The sequence below is a fragment of the Nothoprocta perdicaria genome, unplaced genomic scaffold (assembly GCF_003342845.1).
Source record: "Nothoprocta perdicaria isolate Ctin4 unplaced genomic scaffold, notPer1 scaffold_424, whole genome shotgun sequence".
NCBI lineage: Eukaryota > Metazoa > Chordata > Aves > Tinamiformes > Tinamidae > Nothoprocta > Nothoprocta perdicaria.
Window position 1 is genome coordinate 249790 of NW_020455671.1, and position 16754 is coordinate 266543.

Genomic DNA, 16754 nt, shown 5'->3' on the forward strand with positions numbered 1-16754 from the left:
ATGACTCTACTGAAAATACATTTTTCTCAAAATATCAGACCCGAAACTCTTAGAACATTTTGCAAGTACACAGATATATACACACACACACACGGAAACAATTATATATTTATCCACAAAATGCCATATTCAACACCAAACATTATGTAACATAGATAAATCTTCATTTTTGTCTTTCAAAAACGTTCCTCGTATCCCCACTTGATTTGTTTTTTTAAAATAAGAACTGCTCTCCAAAGTCATTCAGGAATATACTAATATCTAAGGACCTTCATTGGTTATTAGCACGTGTTAAGAGATAATCTAACAATAAGACACAGTTGTCAAAGCACTAAAATAAGTGCAAGTAGCCTAAGAACAAAACTCGATTAACTCATTCTTCTCCAGTTCTCACCCTGAACATTCACACTGATGCATAATACTTCTGATTATCTACGCCACAGAAGGGAGACTAGTTAACAACAAATAAATATATGAAATCCTCTCATGCTAAAATTAATCAATTAAACAGCTTTGGTAACCTAGTATATAGTTAGCTTTGTGTATATATTTTGCAAACATCCTTTCCCCCCCCAAATCCCTATATACCATGTGTATATTTATATAATAACATACATATTTCCTGAGTAAATCGTTAAATCTGGTTATTTGGAAGGTTTGGCAAACGATCGACTGTATATTACTAAAATAGAATTTTAAATAAACATTCAATGAACACATTAAAATAAATATGGAATGTTTTTTGAAAATTATAGTACCATGAACTTATTATATTAATAACCATTTTTAAGTGCATACAAAGTTATATAATTACTGTTTTTTAACCCACTGAGGAATCACTAAACCTAATTTCTAATCCTGAGTGACAACTTTATATCACCTGCTAACGTGGACTTCAACACAATACTAACTGAAAACCTACAAACTCCTTAAATAAGCTTTTTTTTCATAAAACTTTTTGTTACACAGATTATGCTATGAGAAGTCTCGGTTTACATTGGTTTAGCTGGAAACAGAGTTGGCAGCACAACTGCTGAAGCGTTTCACACAATCACCAATTAAACACTGATTATTCTCCTCAAACTGCTAGCGATTACCCGAATGATCAGACTCCCTGTCACAAAATCAGCACAGAAGAGTGAATTAGTGCGTACCGAGTGGCAGGATGCAAGCTATCCAGCAATCACTTTGGCACTTGAGAACTACAGAACGATGCAAAAACAAAAGTAAACCTCCAACCAAATAAAAAACAGCCTGAACAATTATGAAAAATCTTACAAATGGATTTTTTTTTTTTTAAAGCTATGATAAACTGTATGATCAATGAAGAAAGGAGCATTAATTGCTGCCACTCACTGGTTTCTCAGGTCATGGCTTCGGTCGCAGCTGATGCACAGCTCTGGATAAGCAGACAAGGAAATGCTCAGCTACTGTTTAGTTCCTCTTATTAATAAAAATCTTATGTAGCAGACATTGCAATCCCAGCAATATCAAAATTGCATTAACACTATTACAAGACATGTGTCTCAACACTAGAATCACAGTAACAGAATTGCAGCACTGATCAGTTATATTAACCCTTTTTGCTTTTTGATAACCTCTCAAAAATTTTCCATAGCACTATGTACGTCACATTCCCCTTCCCTCCTTACTTGGCCTTCTGCTTCCCCTTTGTTATTATTACTACCTACTTATATATATATATATATTTTTTTTTCTCCCTCCACTATTATTCCAGAATTGTCATCGATCCCTCAGATTCTTCTTTTTGGCTTCCTTTGTTTTCATGTTCCCTGTCGCTTTTTTCTTCTGTGCTTGTGTTTGCAGGACAAAGCTCTTGCAGGGCCCTTTCCACTTCTTGTTTTTCTGGGCTGGTTAAGGAGGTTTTTGGTAAAGTCATCTGTAGTGCACACCATAAAGCAGTACGAGCCTTGCGTGTGGACACAGCCAGCTCCCTTATGGCAACTGCCAGAGCCAGAACATCTATAAGAGAAACAACAAACAAGACACATTAAAAGTAAGACCCACACAGGAAAGTGACTGATAATATTAACGCATTCCAAGTGTTCTGAATTTATTCAAAAATCATCACTCATCTGCAAAATTTGCTCAAGAAATAGTTAACACTGTACCCTGGCATTGGTTAAAATCCAGTCCCTACAGTCCACAGCAGCACACGTTCTCACTAATAATCCTGCACACTAAACAAGGATGTTCACCTTCCAGCAGAGGAAGGAATCTTGCACAAACATTTATGATTCCTAACTACTTATTTTTATAAGTAGAGTCTGCAGAGAAGTATAATGGGTAAAACTCCTAGGCTGACTGCAGACAGATGAGCTCGGTGCATCCATTCCCTCCTCCTTTCATTCCCTTTCAGTAGCTCTGATGACGTGTCTGGCCTTTCAGCAAGTAAAGGTTCATGCTGATGTTTCCATACATGTTCACTGACAGTGACAATCAAAAAAGTCACCATTACCCCTAGGAGGCTACTTGACAGTATTTGTAGTTATAGAGACCATATAGGACGGTTCTGATAACGATTCCTCCAAGTATCTTCACTGTACAGTCAAAATCAGGTCATTAAAAACACAGTTTGTGGGATGTTTCTTTTGCTAAGATGACAACTTAACTACTTCTTAGCCTATAGTTGGGCTAATTAGGGTTAATGCAAAAGGTTATTTGGCTAAAAGACTATTACTTTCAAGTATATATGATATTATATATGATTTATGATTTTTATACCATTTTCTTGCAAGAAAAATCCTACAATATTGCTTCAAGTCAAGCAAACTACACAGTATCAGCATTACTGCAGCAATAGGAAGGTAAAGGCAGAGCTCAGTAAGGATCCAGAACTGGAAAAGTGAAGAAAAAGAGTTGGTTTCTCTCTGGAAACCCTTCTCTGAGCAGTAAATCTAGTCTGATGAAAATGAGTATATTCTTAACCTTCAAAATGCATTTTCACAATTGACATTTGAGTTGATATCCAGAGCTAAAGGAACAGAAGACATTTACCTTTTTCATTATTATAACGTGGTGCTCCGTGTCTCTGTGGATTAGCAGCATTAACAATCTCATCCTTACGCCTCGCTTGTGTAACATGGATGGCTTCCAAATGATGTTCTAAAGTAGTGGATATGTTTCCATGGACCGGGGTGCCACGAAGCCTTTCCATTTTTCCTATTAAGGTCAATACCTACCAGGCACACCAAAAACACCAAAAAAAGGAATCACTATGTTCATTATAATCTTCCATTTAAACAACAACACTACAAAACAAACAAAAAAGCAACAAGAACAAAAAAATCAGCACGTACAAACACCTGAGAGGAGGATGCAAGGAGGAAGGGGCCAAATTCTTAATGGTAGCCAGTAATATGACAAGAGACAAAGGGTACAAGCTGAAACACAGGAAGTTCCATCTGCATGTGAGGAAGAACTTCTCTCCTGTGAAGGTGCCAGAGCCCTGGAACAGGCTGCCCAGGGAGGTTGTGGAGTCTCCTTCTCTGGAGGTCTTCAAAACCCGCCTGGATGCCGCCCTGTGCCACATGCTCTGGGTGTCCCTGCTTGAGCAGGGGTGTTGGACTAGGTCATCTCTAGAGGTCCCTTCCAATCTTAACCATTCTGTGATTCTGTGATAAAAAAAATCACCTGGTATAACAAATCAAAGACAATATATCAAGATAACTTACTCTGGCTTGTTCTCGTAACTGGTCTACAATCAAGCGATCCACTCGGGATGGGTTAGCAGGGAGTCGGGACACAGGAGCGTTATTGGAGCTTGACACACGCTTTCCCGGGAAGTTTCTTGCAAGGTCAGCCTCGGTCTGAAGAGAAAACAGATGACTCTTAAATCTGCGAAATTAGTACTATATTACAATCTACATTTTTTGGGGTGGGGCTTCAAATACACAGGCATGTGCTTACTAGCTTCCTAGTCCTCAAATATCTGTATCCAGATGCTGAGCCAGCTGTTGTAAGAACATTAATACTTCTCTAATTCAGCTGTATCTCAAAGCAAGATTTTCAAAAGGTAACATTTAGGATCAGAGTGCACAACTACATATTTAAATATTTTAATCAGTCTTGGACACAGACGTAGGCAGGAAATTCTTGCACTGTATTCCATGAATTTAAATTACACTTCTCACTGCATCTCTCAAATGTCAATTATTATGATTATAAACAGCAGAAACAATTACTGGTCATACCTGCTGGCATCAATTCTGAAAAAAAAGTCATATTTAGTATAGCTGACCTACTAAGAAAGAAGCTGACAAAAGTCACTATTCAATGCAGACAGTGACTAAGCACAGCTAAACCTATTTTTGGACAGCAACCTCTTATACTTGTTATATAAAACCACTATTAGTTTTTTATCTTGCTCTGCCTTTCCACCTTCATTGTCAATGGAGAAGTGCAGAGCATCAGCTCTGGTGTTTGTACTGGGAAAACAGTAGAAACCAGATATTGGAAAATAAAAACAGATGTTAGCAAATAAAAAAAAAGCATGTTTCACATAGAAATCGCACTTTACAACTCTTAATATCATCTAAAGGCATCAGTAAGCAACAAGATAGGCAATTTTTATACTCTATTTAGATCTCCAAAAGGTTATTAACAAGGTCTCAGTGTAAACTGCTGATGCCGAAGGGGAAAGATGCTCTGCAGAGAGCCAGTTTGGTCAGACAGGAGACAAGGAGCTTCCCCAACACAGTGGGACAGAGAGGCCTTCAGACAGTGTAAAATAGGACTGTGTACGATGACGAAAATATCCCAGCTTCAGAGATCCGATATGAAGTTGAGAGGTTTGATTGTTTCTGGGTTTGTATTTCCTGATCCCTTTGAACTTCAATTCTCAGGTATAAATACACTTGTGAGCAGAATAACACCTTCATGGAAAACAGTTCTGAATGCTAGGAACCAAGGCAGGAAAGTAACTGTAAGGAGAAGGGATAAACTGAAGCCTCTAGGAAATGGCAAACTCACTCAAAGCACTTGCTGTTTTCTCCGTCGTCTCAGACTCCTCGGGATTATTTTCAATGTTCAATTTGACTTTTTTCCCCCCAAATGTTGGTTAACAGAAAGAAAAGCTCTTAGCAGTGCTAACCCAGTGGAAAGGGACATCACAAGCTGAACCCCAAAGTCACACGCACGATTTCAAAGTGGTACCAAACAATGCAAATGCTGTCCTTAAAACAGATGATACACACGGTACTTTAAATATTTTAAACTCATTTAACTTAGTAGAAATTTTTGCTTCTCAAAGAGAGGCGACAGACCAGAATACCTATTTTCTATGGTTGCTTTTTGCAATCATGACCTTACATTGAAAAAATATATATGTGTGTGTTCATATATATATATAAAATATATATTTTACCTTTTTTCTTTCTTTCTCCAAAGCTCTCCACTGCTCATAACACTCTTCCAGTCGAGTATGAAGTTCATTAGCAGGTCCACTGCGATTCCTTGGAGGTCTGTATTTGTTAAATGGTGATGGAAAGGCAAAGTATGGTGCAGTTATTTCCCCACAAAACAGATCACCGATGAAGGGATTCAACTGGTTAAAATCATCATAGTGAAAAAGGTCAACCAAGTCCGAGAATGGAAAGGGAGAAGGAGTAAAACTGAAATTATTTGCTGATGAAAACAGATGGCGATTAAATGCAGGAAAGTTGGGATTTTGCTTAAAATCAGACATTAATGGGAAAGAAGGAAGAAAAGAAGGACTGATGAAATCTGACATGCCGTCACCATTCTGTTCTTGCTTTTTTTGGAATGTATTGAACTGCTGGCGATTTTGGGCTGTATACCCAAAATGAGGGATCCAGTTCCTTCTGTTTCTTCTATCATCTTTATTACTATTCTCCAGGGTTGGCTTTTTCTGAAATCTAGGGTACTTCTCAGAGTCTTCATTAACACAGCTTTGCTGCCTTAACCATCCAGATGAAAAATTAACAGGAAATTTACGGTGTTGCCCCTCCTTATTAGTCAAGGAATCATGGTACGAGCGTCCAAAAGGCTTCATTTGTTTATGGTTTTCTGCGATGAAATTAGAAACACCCAAATTATTAGAAATGCCATTGGATACTTGTAGCCTTCCATCTTTCCTTGCAGAGGGGGCAGGTGAAATCTGTGAGTAATAAGAGGACTGCGTTATGGACTGATGGGTGGGAGAGCCACCAGACATGGTCGAAACCCCTGAAGATGACTGTGGGCTTGTTATGAGTTGTTTTTGATAAGCAAAATCTGATGCAGCTGTGGGACATGCAGTTTTCCCATCCAGCCACGAATGCCCATGGTATGATGAGTAACTCCCATTTTGTACAGCGTCTTTCACAGATGAATCATACTCAGAAATTTTATGCAAAAATTCTTTAGGATTAAGATGGATTTTACATTCATTATTATTAAAAGCATCCCCCAAAGTAAAGGTATTATGACCATTTTGCACGTGGGCTTCCTGTGGTTTTCTGTTTGCACCTCCAGAAAAATGATTTTCTTTAGGTGGCTGATTAAAAAAATATAGAGGTGGAGGAAGAGATGACTGTGATTTATGAGCAGGTGTAAAGTCTTCATATCTTTTAGAAATCAAGTGGTTATCCTGAGATACTCGACCCCAAGAGTCATCAACAGGCTGGTTAGAGAGCTCAGGGGAGTACTTTGCTTGTTCTTGTGCATCATTTTTCACAATTTCACCTCTTGATCTTTCAGTTTTCCAAAATTCTTTCTGAAAGTTGGTGCCCTCTTTAATCTGGTTTTGAGAGGAAAAGGTGCTAAAATTGGAACTGACCTTGTCACAGTCTCTGTTTAACTTCACATCATAATTACACACATGCTGGTTATGGTCCACATTCTGCAATGAAAACCCTTCTTGCTGAATTACAGTATTATTTTGGAAAGAGGAATTTTCAGAGTAGATGTTCCTCAAGAAATTAATATTATCAGGCTGAGTGTAAGAGTCAGAGGGAGAAAGCCAGGACTCTATGAGATGAAGATCTTCAAGTCCTCTCTGTAACATCTCCACATCACGTGGCTTCTGCAAATGGTCTTGATAGTTGCTCTGCGTTCCAATCAGGTCTGAAAAATCCTTACTTTCAACGGAGTGCTGAGATGAAAACCCTGAGAATTCACCACTGTTTCTGAGATCAGGTGCCCACACAGGTGGAAATAATCTTGAGAGAGAATTCCTGGAATAAAATTAGATAAACCATCAGGAATCACTGAACACACTTCTTACACTGCAACAGCTCACACTTCAGGGTTATTTTCCCCACTCTGAGGTGTTTAAACATCTTTTATATCTTTGACTTAACATATATTGATCTGATACAAAATTTAAATGGGGAAGGGGGGAAAAACGCTGCAATGACTAAATGCTCTAACAGAGTAATTGAAAATCTCACTAGTGCTGTTCTCTAATATTAATCATTTTGTCTACTATAGTCTTAAACTCTTTCTTATATTTAGTGTGCAAAGATGTAGTGTACTAGAACATAATCTTCATAGTCCCCTCCATCCAATTCCAGGAATGTTGTATAGATTGAAATTAGAAAGGTAAGAAAACAAGCCAATTGATTTTTACATTACATAAAGCATGTGAAGCAACCTGACCCTTGGCTTGATCATGCTTAGAGGCTAAAAAGGTAGGAGACAGACACATTAACCCTTATGAATAGTTTGGTTTGGATCATGCTGTTAAATTTTATTTTTAGGATATATATTTTATTTCCACGTTTAATAAACTTATGAAAAGGGCAGCTAAAATCACTTCTAAAGAAACACTTCACCATTTTAATGGATTTTAACTGAATTTTAACTTTAAATTATGCCCTTTTTCATTCAATTCCAAGAAACCATGCAAAAGGCGTATCATACATTAGTAACAAACAGAATAAGAGAAATGATAGGCAACATAAGGACTTTCAGAATAAACTTACCAATCTGTAACTGGTTCTGGCTTGTTTGGCTCCTCTAAAATACTTGTCACTAGCCCAAACATATCAGGGCCATTGCCAGAATATGAGAGATTTATCTGTGCCCTGAAAAAGAATAAAACATCTAGATATGAGTTTACAAAACAGGCATAGTGTAGCATGATTTTAGCTTTCATTTATTATAGGACTATTTGTTAAAAATGTTGTGCCTTTAAGGTATCTGCAATACCCATATAGTGAGAATTCCTCAGTAAATGTCTAAGTAAATGTTTATTTTATATTCTAAAAGAGCTAGAAGAATTTTCTTTTATCATTTCCTACTTTCCTGTCTTCTTGCTTCACTGGAGAAGTCTCTAGCTACTCTATACAAAGGTGCTATCAAAAAATTCTTCTGTAAGCCTTAAAAACTGATTTATTATTTTTGATACGGAAGATTATTTTAATCTTTAAAAATAACATAAGTATATTTAAATAAGATGCTAATTGAATCAATTTTATCCTCCTTATTCAAAAGCAATTGATCTAGGTTGTATTAAATATTTCAGATAAACTCTGAAGACATTCAACCACCACTTTCCTTATGCAATCCCAACTTCTGTCTTTAATTTCAGTTTTAGAATGAGATATTTATGGAACTGCTTACAAATAAATGTAGAATTCACAATAGATAATTAGATCTCTGCAGTTTCTGAGTTGAAGCTCTTTTTTCCTTCTTCTTTAGGAACAAGCTCTAGATATATTTTGGGGGTTTTTTTGGTATGTGTGCATGCACGCAACCACCTGGAGATTATAGGTGGAAGTTACATATAGCAGATTATCAATGAGAAAGGGAAAGTAACCAGAGTCAACCAACAAAGCAGTATGAGGAAAATACAATGCAAATGCTGATCATTTTAGAACTGCAGACAGGGCAGTAGCAGGAAGCTAGATGCACTGCAGAATTAAACCTCCCTAATAAAGCAAAGAGAAGCTGCCCCCTTAAGGAATCTTTTTCTCCAGGCAGGTAGCAGTTGCAGCAGAGTCAGAAACACCCCCTTGTGTCTCATGCAAGTACTTTCCACTACCAGCAATATGCAAAGTCTTGGCACTGTAACATACAAAGGACTATCTTAAACTTCTAAAAATCCTGGCAAAATAATCCTGGTGATTAAATGAGAATTTATGAAAATTTAATAAATAAATGAGAGTTAAGAGAAGAGCAAAGTTACATTTTCCTACACATAATAGAGCTAGGCAGCAAGAACTCTACAATACTATGAGGGGAAAAAAAAAGCAACTTCAATACTGCACATCTCCATTCTCAGTGGAGAAAACACATGCGTTAACATTACTTATTTGTTTAGCTCTTTGAATCACTTTTGTTTAAGCTACCTTCTATTTGCTATCTTACAATAACCTAGAGGCTGCTTTTAGGAAAAGATTGTATTTTATTAGCAGCTTGCCAGTCTAAGATGAAGCTTAGCACTTAACAGCTACTAATAGAGGTCTTTTATTCAAAAGAATAAAAAAAGTGTTCTCTTTCAACCCTTATGAATCAGTAGACTCTCTCAGCACCCCAAACTGTTTCAGGTATCAATAAAAAAATGAGTATGGCATTAGAAATGATGTCAGAAATACTAGTTAAGTCATCATAGGTAGCAAGTGTCAAAAACTATTGTGCCAGCTGGCATCAATCAACTCCCCTAAATAAGGAGATATTTGCCAGTAAGATTAAGATATTAAGTTGGAAAGAAAAGCAAGCAGGATGCCTAAGGCTAAATTACTGTTAACACATCTCTAAAGCTGGAAGAGTTTTAACATTATTTCAATTCCTGTACACAAACCCTAAAGTGACCAATATAAGAGCAAGAACACCCAATTATATAAAAGAAAAAAAGGTCATTTTATTTATTCTGTACTAGCATGCAAGCTTTCAAATCTTTGTCTAGCATTGTCGCCCTTCTCTACACCTTTTATAATTTCATTATGTTATTAAGATTGGATCATCACAAATAGTTGCAACATCCTGGAACATTCAAGATTTTGTCCAGTGTAACAGAAGTGTTCTGGTTTGGTCTTAAGTTCTTGAGATTTATCAACAAAATTATTTGCTTTTCCGGCAAATACTAAGCTCTGAAGTGATCTCTCCAAAGCAGGAGAAGAGGACTCCATGAAAAGTCAAAAGCAAGTCTGAAAAGAAAGAATAAGCTGTGTTTTATGATTAAATTTTATCTGGATTCCCAATCTTAAGTCAATTAAAATTTAAAGTAAACAGCCAAAGTGATCCTTCTCTCTTCATGGAACATTCCAAGCTTTTAATTATGGGAAAATAGATTTTTTTTAATCTAAGAAAAAGTTCAACATGAAAAAAAAACTTCACTACCAAAAAAAAAAAAAAAAAAAAAAAAAAAAAAAGTTTGTTTATTGGGCTACATAAACCACTTAGAAAACTAGTTATTTTTAAATTGACAAACAAGTTCACTTATGTACTTGGAATGCACGATTCGAGTAACATGGAGACTTTGAATTCTTTAAGCTTTCGAAAGCATGAAGCTCTTTCTCTTGCTTGAGAGTATTATGTCAAGGACATTATGCCAAAGGGTGGTTATTACAGAAATTTGATGCATTTTCAAGGATAGCTATATACATATTTATGCTCTCAGAAGAAAATAGCTACCCACGCACATCTGTCCTGTGTCTAACACACTGTGTTACTGATGTTCCAGGAAATACTCTGTGTCATCAAGCAGCATCAAGAAGATCTATAGTACTGAGGGGTGGGATGTAGGGGAGAAGAGACAGAGGTCCTTTTAAAGCACTCCAATTACATATTACTGGTTCCCATTTCATTCCCCCAACACAACATTCATATCCAATTTTAAATGTACATATGTTCATACACACACATTTTACAGTTTTATGCATATATTTATAGAACCTATACATACCTCTTATTTTATACAAGCTCCATTATAAATTATCTTTATTGTATAATGCTTACCGAGTTTCCTGCAACGTAGTTAATGCATAACTTCTTCCTGAAGAGATCTGGAATGCAACTTGGGCTGCCCAATAACAACTTAAATTTTCTAAAGTAGCCCCATAAGATTATAGCAAGAAGGTTCATACCTTTTTTTTGTGCAGTCTTGAAAGGTAGTTTTTGTGCTGATATCCTCTCCACATGCAGCCCAGTCACTATACAAATGTGAAGATTCTAGTGGAGGTGGAGTGTTAGTAATCGTTCCTAATAATGGGGAGAATAACTGAGTGTCCATTTTCTGTTTCTTACTATTTACCTATGTGGAAAAAAGGAAGAAAAATTAAAATGTTAGATTTTACGTAAATAAGCAGCAAAGTCAAAGTACAACCTTTTTATATCTTGATCTAAATGATTTCTCAGGAAAGTGAAATGTATTCTAATTAAGCAGATATAATAGAGGATACAATCTAAAAAAAAAAAAATCATTTAAGTAAACTCTCCTCTCACTTTAAGGTTAGTTTCATAAAACACATTATAGTTAAATATTTAACAATCACCATTCAGAAAATGAGCAATAGGAGACATAAGTGACAACGATGAACTCTACCTAATTATCAAGCACAGAGCTCCCTCAACAGCAGCTGTTATTTATAAAGGTTTAGGCAAAATGAGAAATACAGAGGCTGAAAGGAACCTTTTTGATTCTTCTTCAATTCTTTGGAATCATCTAGTCTAATTGCCTGCTCAGAGCAGACACCATCACATCTCCCACATCTCTGCAATGTGACTACAAAGATAGCACAAGAGCAACTGTCAAAGACAGTTTGTACAGCAGTCCTACACCACTCATGCCTTGGGCCACAGATGAAGAATAAGATTATCTGTTAAAATACAGTTTATCCTGGGCACCGCTGCACTGTGCACCTCTTTCTGGAACGTGAAAGAAAAAACAATGCAGTAAAGGTTTATCAATTTCTATAAACTTGCCTTGCACATCCATACAAATCCCTACCAAATAACATAAATTAAGATGATATAACCAGAAAAAGGCTGGACCCACATTCTGTAACATTCAGTAAGAGTGGAGTGTTTGCATGTCTATCAGTAAATAAACACAAATGCTTCCTTGCTCGAAGGCTAGAAATCTCATAGTGCATGTGTGATACAACTGAACTTTTACCCTTCAGATCAAGAGGCAGTATCCAAACCAGCTGCTCCAAATGCCTCCTCACTTGCTCTGATTCTTGAACTACACATAGAATTGTTTAGGAAAGCATTAGCAAGGCCAAAACTCTATTAACAACTTAGCAACATCAATGATCACACGCACCTGTGCCTTGGTCTCGTTTAGTCTACTGGAAATCAACACACACATTATGCTCCATAGCTAAAGCATAAAATATTTCTGCATAGCCTAAAAATAGGAGCTGTTATTAATGGATTATCTTATTTTCAGAGCCATTAGTCACTGCTTATGTGAGTTGTGCAGGACGATGTGACTAAAGCCCAGTAGATGAGGTACTTCGTGTACCCTAGATACAGCCTCATCAGTCAGCACTTCCAAAACAGTGGAGACTCATTCTAGCTAGTTAAGATAAACCTGAGAAACTCATCTGGGCTTTAAAGATGAAATAACAAGTTACAGTAAAAGACAGAAAACATTATTCCATCTCTTCCAGTAGTACACTTTAATTTCAAAACTCTTCATTCAATTTCAGGTAGACCAGTAACCTGAATAACTGGCTTTGCAAGGAAAGGACTGCCTGAGGAGTAACAGGCTTCAATCAAAACTCTAACTTTAAATGAAAGAACAAAATGCAATTTCAAAATCAAGTGACAACTCTCACGGTGTTTGGTAGGGCTCTGCACTCTCCCTACCCTCACAAAGAGGCAATATCCTCATTAAGTTACCTCTCTGACCATCAACAACATAAAAAAAATACTTAAAACTAAAAACCTGGACACATTACTTGAGTGGACTTTTTCCCCCCCCTCTAACGTGTAATGAGATGCAATTTCTGTTAATTCTTGACAAATGGAAAACGTGAATGTGCTAAATTTTCTCCCAGCAAACATAATTGACCGTATATACACACATTTCTTTGATATGTCTACCACTGTGGTTAAATCACACTGGATGCACATATGCAAATAATGCACAAATGCACATAAAAGTGCTTCTATTTTTTGCGGGAAGTTCTTTACACAAGTCAAGTATAAACATAAACTCAAGCATTTATCAAAAACATTCACCACTTCCAAAAGCCCCCATCCTAACTTGTCACATTCAGAAGTACTGGTAAGGTTCCTTTTATTTTGGAATAAATTAACACAATTGTATTGGTGCCAGTGAAATTGTATCAATGCAACTGTAAATACACATGAAATACTATCCAAGTTAGTAGTCATTGATATCATTAGGGCATTTGTGATTCAAGTCTTGTGCACCACTGTGCACTGCTAATACTGACCCAAAGCTGACCCACTTTGCCCCAAATCCCAGTGCTTCCCACTACCTTGTCCTGCAAATACAGGATAAATTTTCCCCAGAAAGAGGTTTCTGCCTCATCCTCATTATTTGATATGAACATGCAGTAGACACAAACATCTATAATCTTCTGAAAAGCCTCTGATCCTTTGAGCAAAGCTTTAGCAGCACTGGGACCAAAATTCAGATTCAGGGATCATTCCTCATTACTGATTATTTAACAAGTTCTCTAGCTATGTGCTGGAAACAATTCAAAACTGTAACCTCACATTGAGGCAGTTACAGCTGCTGACAGACTAGCAAAAGCCTCTCAAGCAGAATGGAGAAGTTTTAGGAACTTTCATTCATTATGTGCAAAACAACAACAACAAACAAACAGAAACACCACCACCACCATCACCTATGAACAGTATGCAATGTTTGGGAGATCCAGAGTATCTTATTGAAATATAGCATTAGAGGAAGTGGAGTATAAAAAAAGATTCCAGTGAGATGTTGCTCTTCCTATTCAGAGGCAGGAACAATCTATATTTTACAGAGGGCCACAGTAATAGCATTCTCTGAAAGAATATGTTTTAAACTAAAATAAAACATAACCACAGAAATTTCTGCTTTGTGGCTTACAAATAATTTAAAGAAATAAGACTTGCACATAGAACAGCAAAAGTTATCTATCAAAGTACTAAATTTCCTCAAAAAAAGACCAAACACCATTCAGGATGCATTGCTATTCATTTTCTGAAACTGAAACCAATTAAACATACTTCTATAAGCCCATTTCTTGTATTATCTGAAAAACTATCCAACAGGACAAGCAAACAGACAATGTGGACATAGGAAAACTATTCCTAGGGAAGAAAACAGATCACCTGTTAAGAACTCTTAGACCTGCAGACAGAAAAATAAATAAAAAAGGTAGATTACTGGAGACATGCTTCTGTATCCCAACTTCATGTTAAATGGCCAATTGAAAGGGAAATGTTTCCTTTATTCATAGGCTATTGGGCATTGCCTTTTTAGTCAATTATTTATTATTTTTTAAGTAACTCAAAGCCACCATACAAAATGGGGAACAGCTGACTGCCACGAATAGAGGAGAAACAGACACACATACAACAAAGAGATCTCCATCTGTAGTGCAGAATTCTGTCCAGATTTCTTACAGATTGTTATTTTGCACACTTAGTTAGAACACACAATAGCCCAAAAAAATATTGATTCCTGTTTACCTACACAACCACTTTTTTGAACTCACCTGTGGCTTGTAATGACCAAGCACAGCACTTTGTTTGACCATGTCCTTGTTGTCAGTACACAAGGTCTCTTCTCTGAAGTATGCAGTGTTGCCATATGGACAGCAGTTTAGGCTCTTAAACACAGATTTAGCCTAATTAAAAAGAGAGAAAAAAATAAAGTTACAAAGGAACAATTATCAGGACTATCAAAGTTTAACTTACGCTGCATGAAACTCATTTCTAGCTACTCCTCATCGCTCTTCCCACCTCCTTTCCACGTCACACCACCCACGACTATGCCAATACCACCTACATCTCACACATTTACAGAATAGCGATGGCATTTCTTTATTGTTGAGAGATCCCACACGACAAAACAGCTCATCTCATACTAGCTGACCACAGGTCACATGAAGTCCTGAAATGGGATCGTGTTGGGAGAGACAGTAACAGGAAAAAGCCAGGGAGAAGGAGCACGTATAGATGGATATATTGTGTAGCTGCACATCTGCTGCTGCACGATGCCACTCTGGGGTACACGTCCATGCAGAACAGAACATCCATCCTCATTACATGTGAAAACAAGTACTCCAGCCCACACAAACTTTAGGGCTCTTCTGCATCTTTGCTAACTTGTAGCTTATGCCAACAGCAAGGGCAAAGTAGTTCCTGACGCGCAATGATATCCAAAAACAAAAGCATGTTCCTGGGAACACTCAAAGTATAATGTACTGATTCTGTAAATCCTTTTCCGTGCTCTCTGGACCTGCATTTACACGTGTTACAACCACATATGCTTCCCTTAATGAAAAAGGGATTATCAAATCACCAGTGCCTAGTGCCATGCCCATGGGCTGCATGTGGGACACTTCTCCAACTTCACCCATTTCCACTGCGTGTCGCAGCAAAACAGCGGCCAAGATCAGCAAGTCCATGCACTATATAAACATAAGGTTCTGTGGTTTTATTTACTGGAAGTTCCGTGAAACATCCACATGGTTATTGGGATGTTTTTTGAAAGTACTGCACTTGCCACTTCTGCACTAACAGGTCCTTCAATCACGTGTAACGCCACACCAGGCTTCTAGCAAGGGAGGAGCTGCCAATTTTATCGTATAGTTTCCTCTCAGAACCAGCACTATTTCTATACCATCCATAATTATTCCTTCAGGCCACATGCCTTCACAGAGCTTTTAACTGCTTGTGATTTATTAGCTGTTCTTCCACCAGGGCAGGCTTAATGAAACACAATTAACTAATCACTGCATCAGCAAACTTTGTAAGGACTTCATAACTTTAAAATAGAAGCACACTAAGTGTTAGTGGGAATTGGAAACCCCAAACAATCCATTTATACTTCAGAATAGGAATTGAATGGATAGTGCTTCAAATATGGGAAACATTCAAAGCAACACAGACGCTATGTTTGGCTTCACAACCTATGCGAGTGTCCGAATGTAATTTAAAGTTTACATAGCTGTTGGAGTAAGATAAGAGGGCTACCTCTCTTCTCTAGCCAATATGCCTTCTTTCAGAAAAGAAAAACAGATTTTCAGTGCTAACTTTCCACAAGCCATTACTTAGCGTTTAGGGACTGAAATAAACCCAAGCTTATTGTGCTCCTGGTAAGTAATTCATTCCTAGAAAAGCCTTTCAGGATATCTTAAGCATATGAGGTGCTACGTTATGGCATAGCTAGAAGCAAACGCATTAGTTAAAAACACACTGCCAGCTTGCATTTTCTTAAAACAAGCAAAAGAAGTCACTCACTGAGTATTTTTCAGTGTCATTGCCCGCGTTTCTCTAACTGGTTCAAAAAGGTCAAGCAAAAAGAGCAAATGGCAACAAGAACAACACAAGGAAGCAGATGAAGCAGAAGGTGAAGTTGCTTCCCAGGCATTCATGCCCTATCCCAAGCTGATCCTAACAGCAGCCGTTTCCACGGCACATTCCAGAGAGGCCTCAGCAGCCTCTCCACTCGCTCCCAACTCATCCAGCCTCTAAAGGAGCACTGTAGCAGCCCACACAAAACCACTGCAATCATATTAAGGCCTTTCTCTACTTCTATGGCATTTACAGAATTTGTTTTTTGCCAAGACATCTACATCTCCTCCTTCAGGAGGCAGGTT

The 16754-nt window shown here is 37.4% G+C and overlaps 1 protein-coding gene across 2 annotated transcripts; it reads right to left on the bottom strand.

Annotated features, from left to right (window-relative positions):
- Positions 1–911: 911 nt before the first annotated feature.
- LOC112953173 (meiosis-specific coiled-coil domain-containing protein MEIOC-like) lies at positions 912–14755 on the bottom strand. Of its 2 annotated transcripts, XM_026046186.1 has the most exons (8): positions 14646–14755; positions 11052–11218; positions 7947–8048; positions 6800–7196; positions 5387–6139; positions 3696–3830; positions 3019–3199; positions 912–1983 (listed from the first exon to the last, which is right to left on the bottom strand). In XM_026046186.1, the coding sequence occupies exons 1-8, from the start codon at positions 14685–14687 to the stop codon at positions 1730–1732; spliced, it is 2031 nt and encodes a 676-aa protein (XP_025901971.1). In that variant the 5' UTR covers positions 14688–14755; the 3' UTR covers positions 912–1729. The 2 variants fall into 2 exon arrangements, with proteins under 2 accessions (XP_025901971.1, XP_025901970.1); XM_026046185.1 differs by having other exon boundaries at positions 5387–7196.
- Positions 14756–16754: the final 1999 nt, after the last annotated feature.

Excerpts from the sequence above, each read along its gene's own strand:
- LOC112953173 (XM_026046185.1), bottom strand. The coding sequence starts at position 14,687 with ATGGTCAAACAAAGTGCTGTGCTTGGTCATTACAAGCCACAG. Across the intron at positions 11,219-14,645 it reads TTGGTCATTACAAGCCACAG|GTAAATAGTAAGAAACAGAA; the intron begins GTGAGTTCAAAA and ends TTTTCCACATAG. Across the intron at positions 7,197-7,946 it reads CCAGAACCAGTTACAGATTG|GAATTCTCTCTCAAGATTAT; the intron begins GTAAGTTTATTC and ends ATTTTATTCCAG.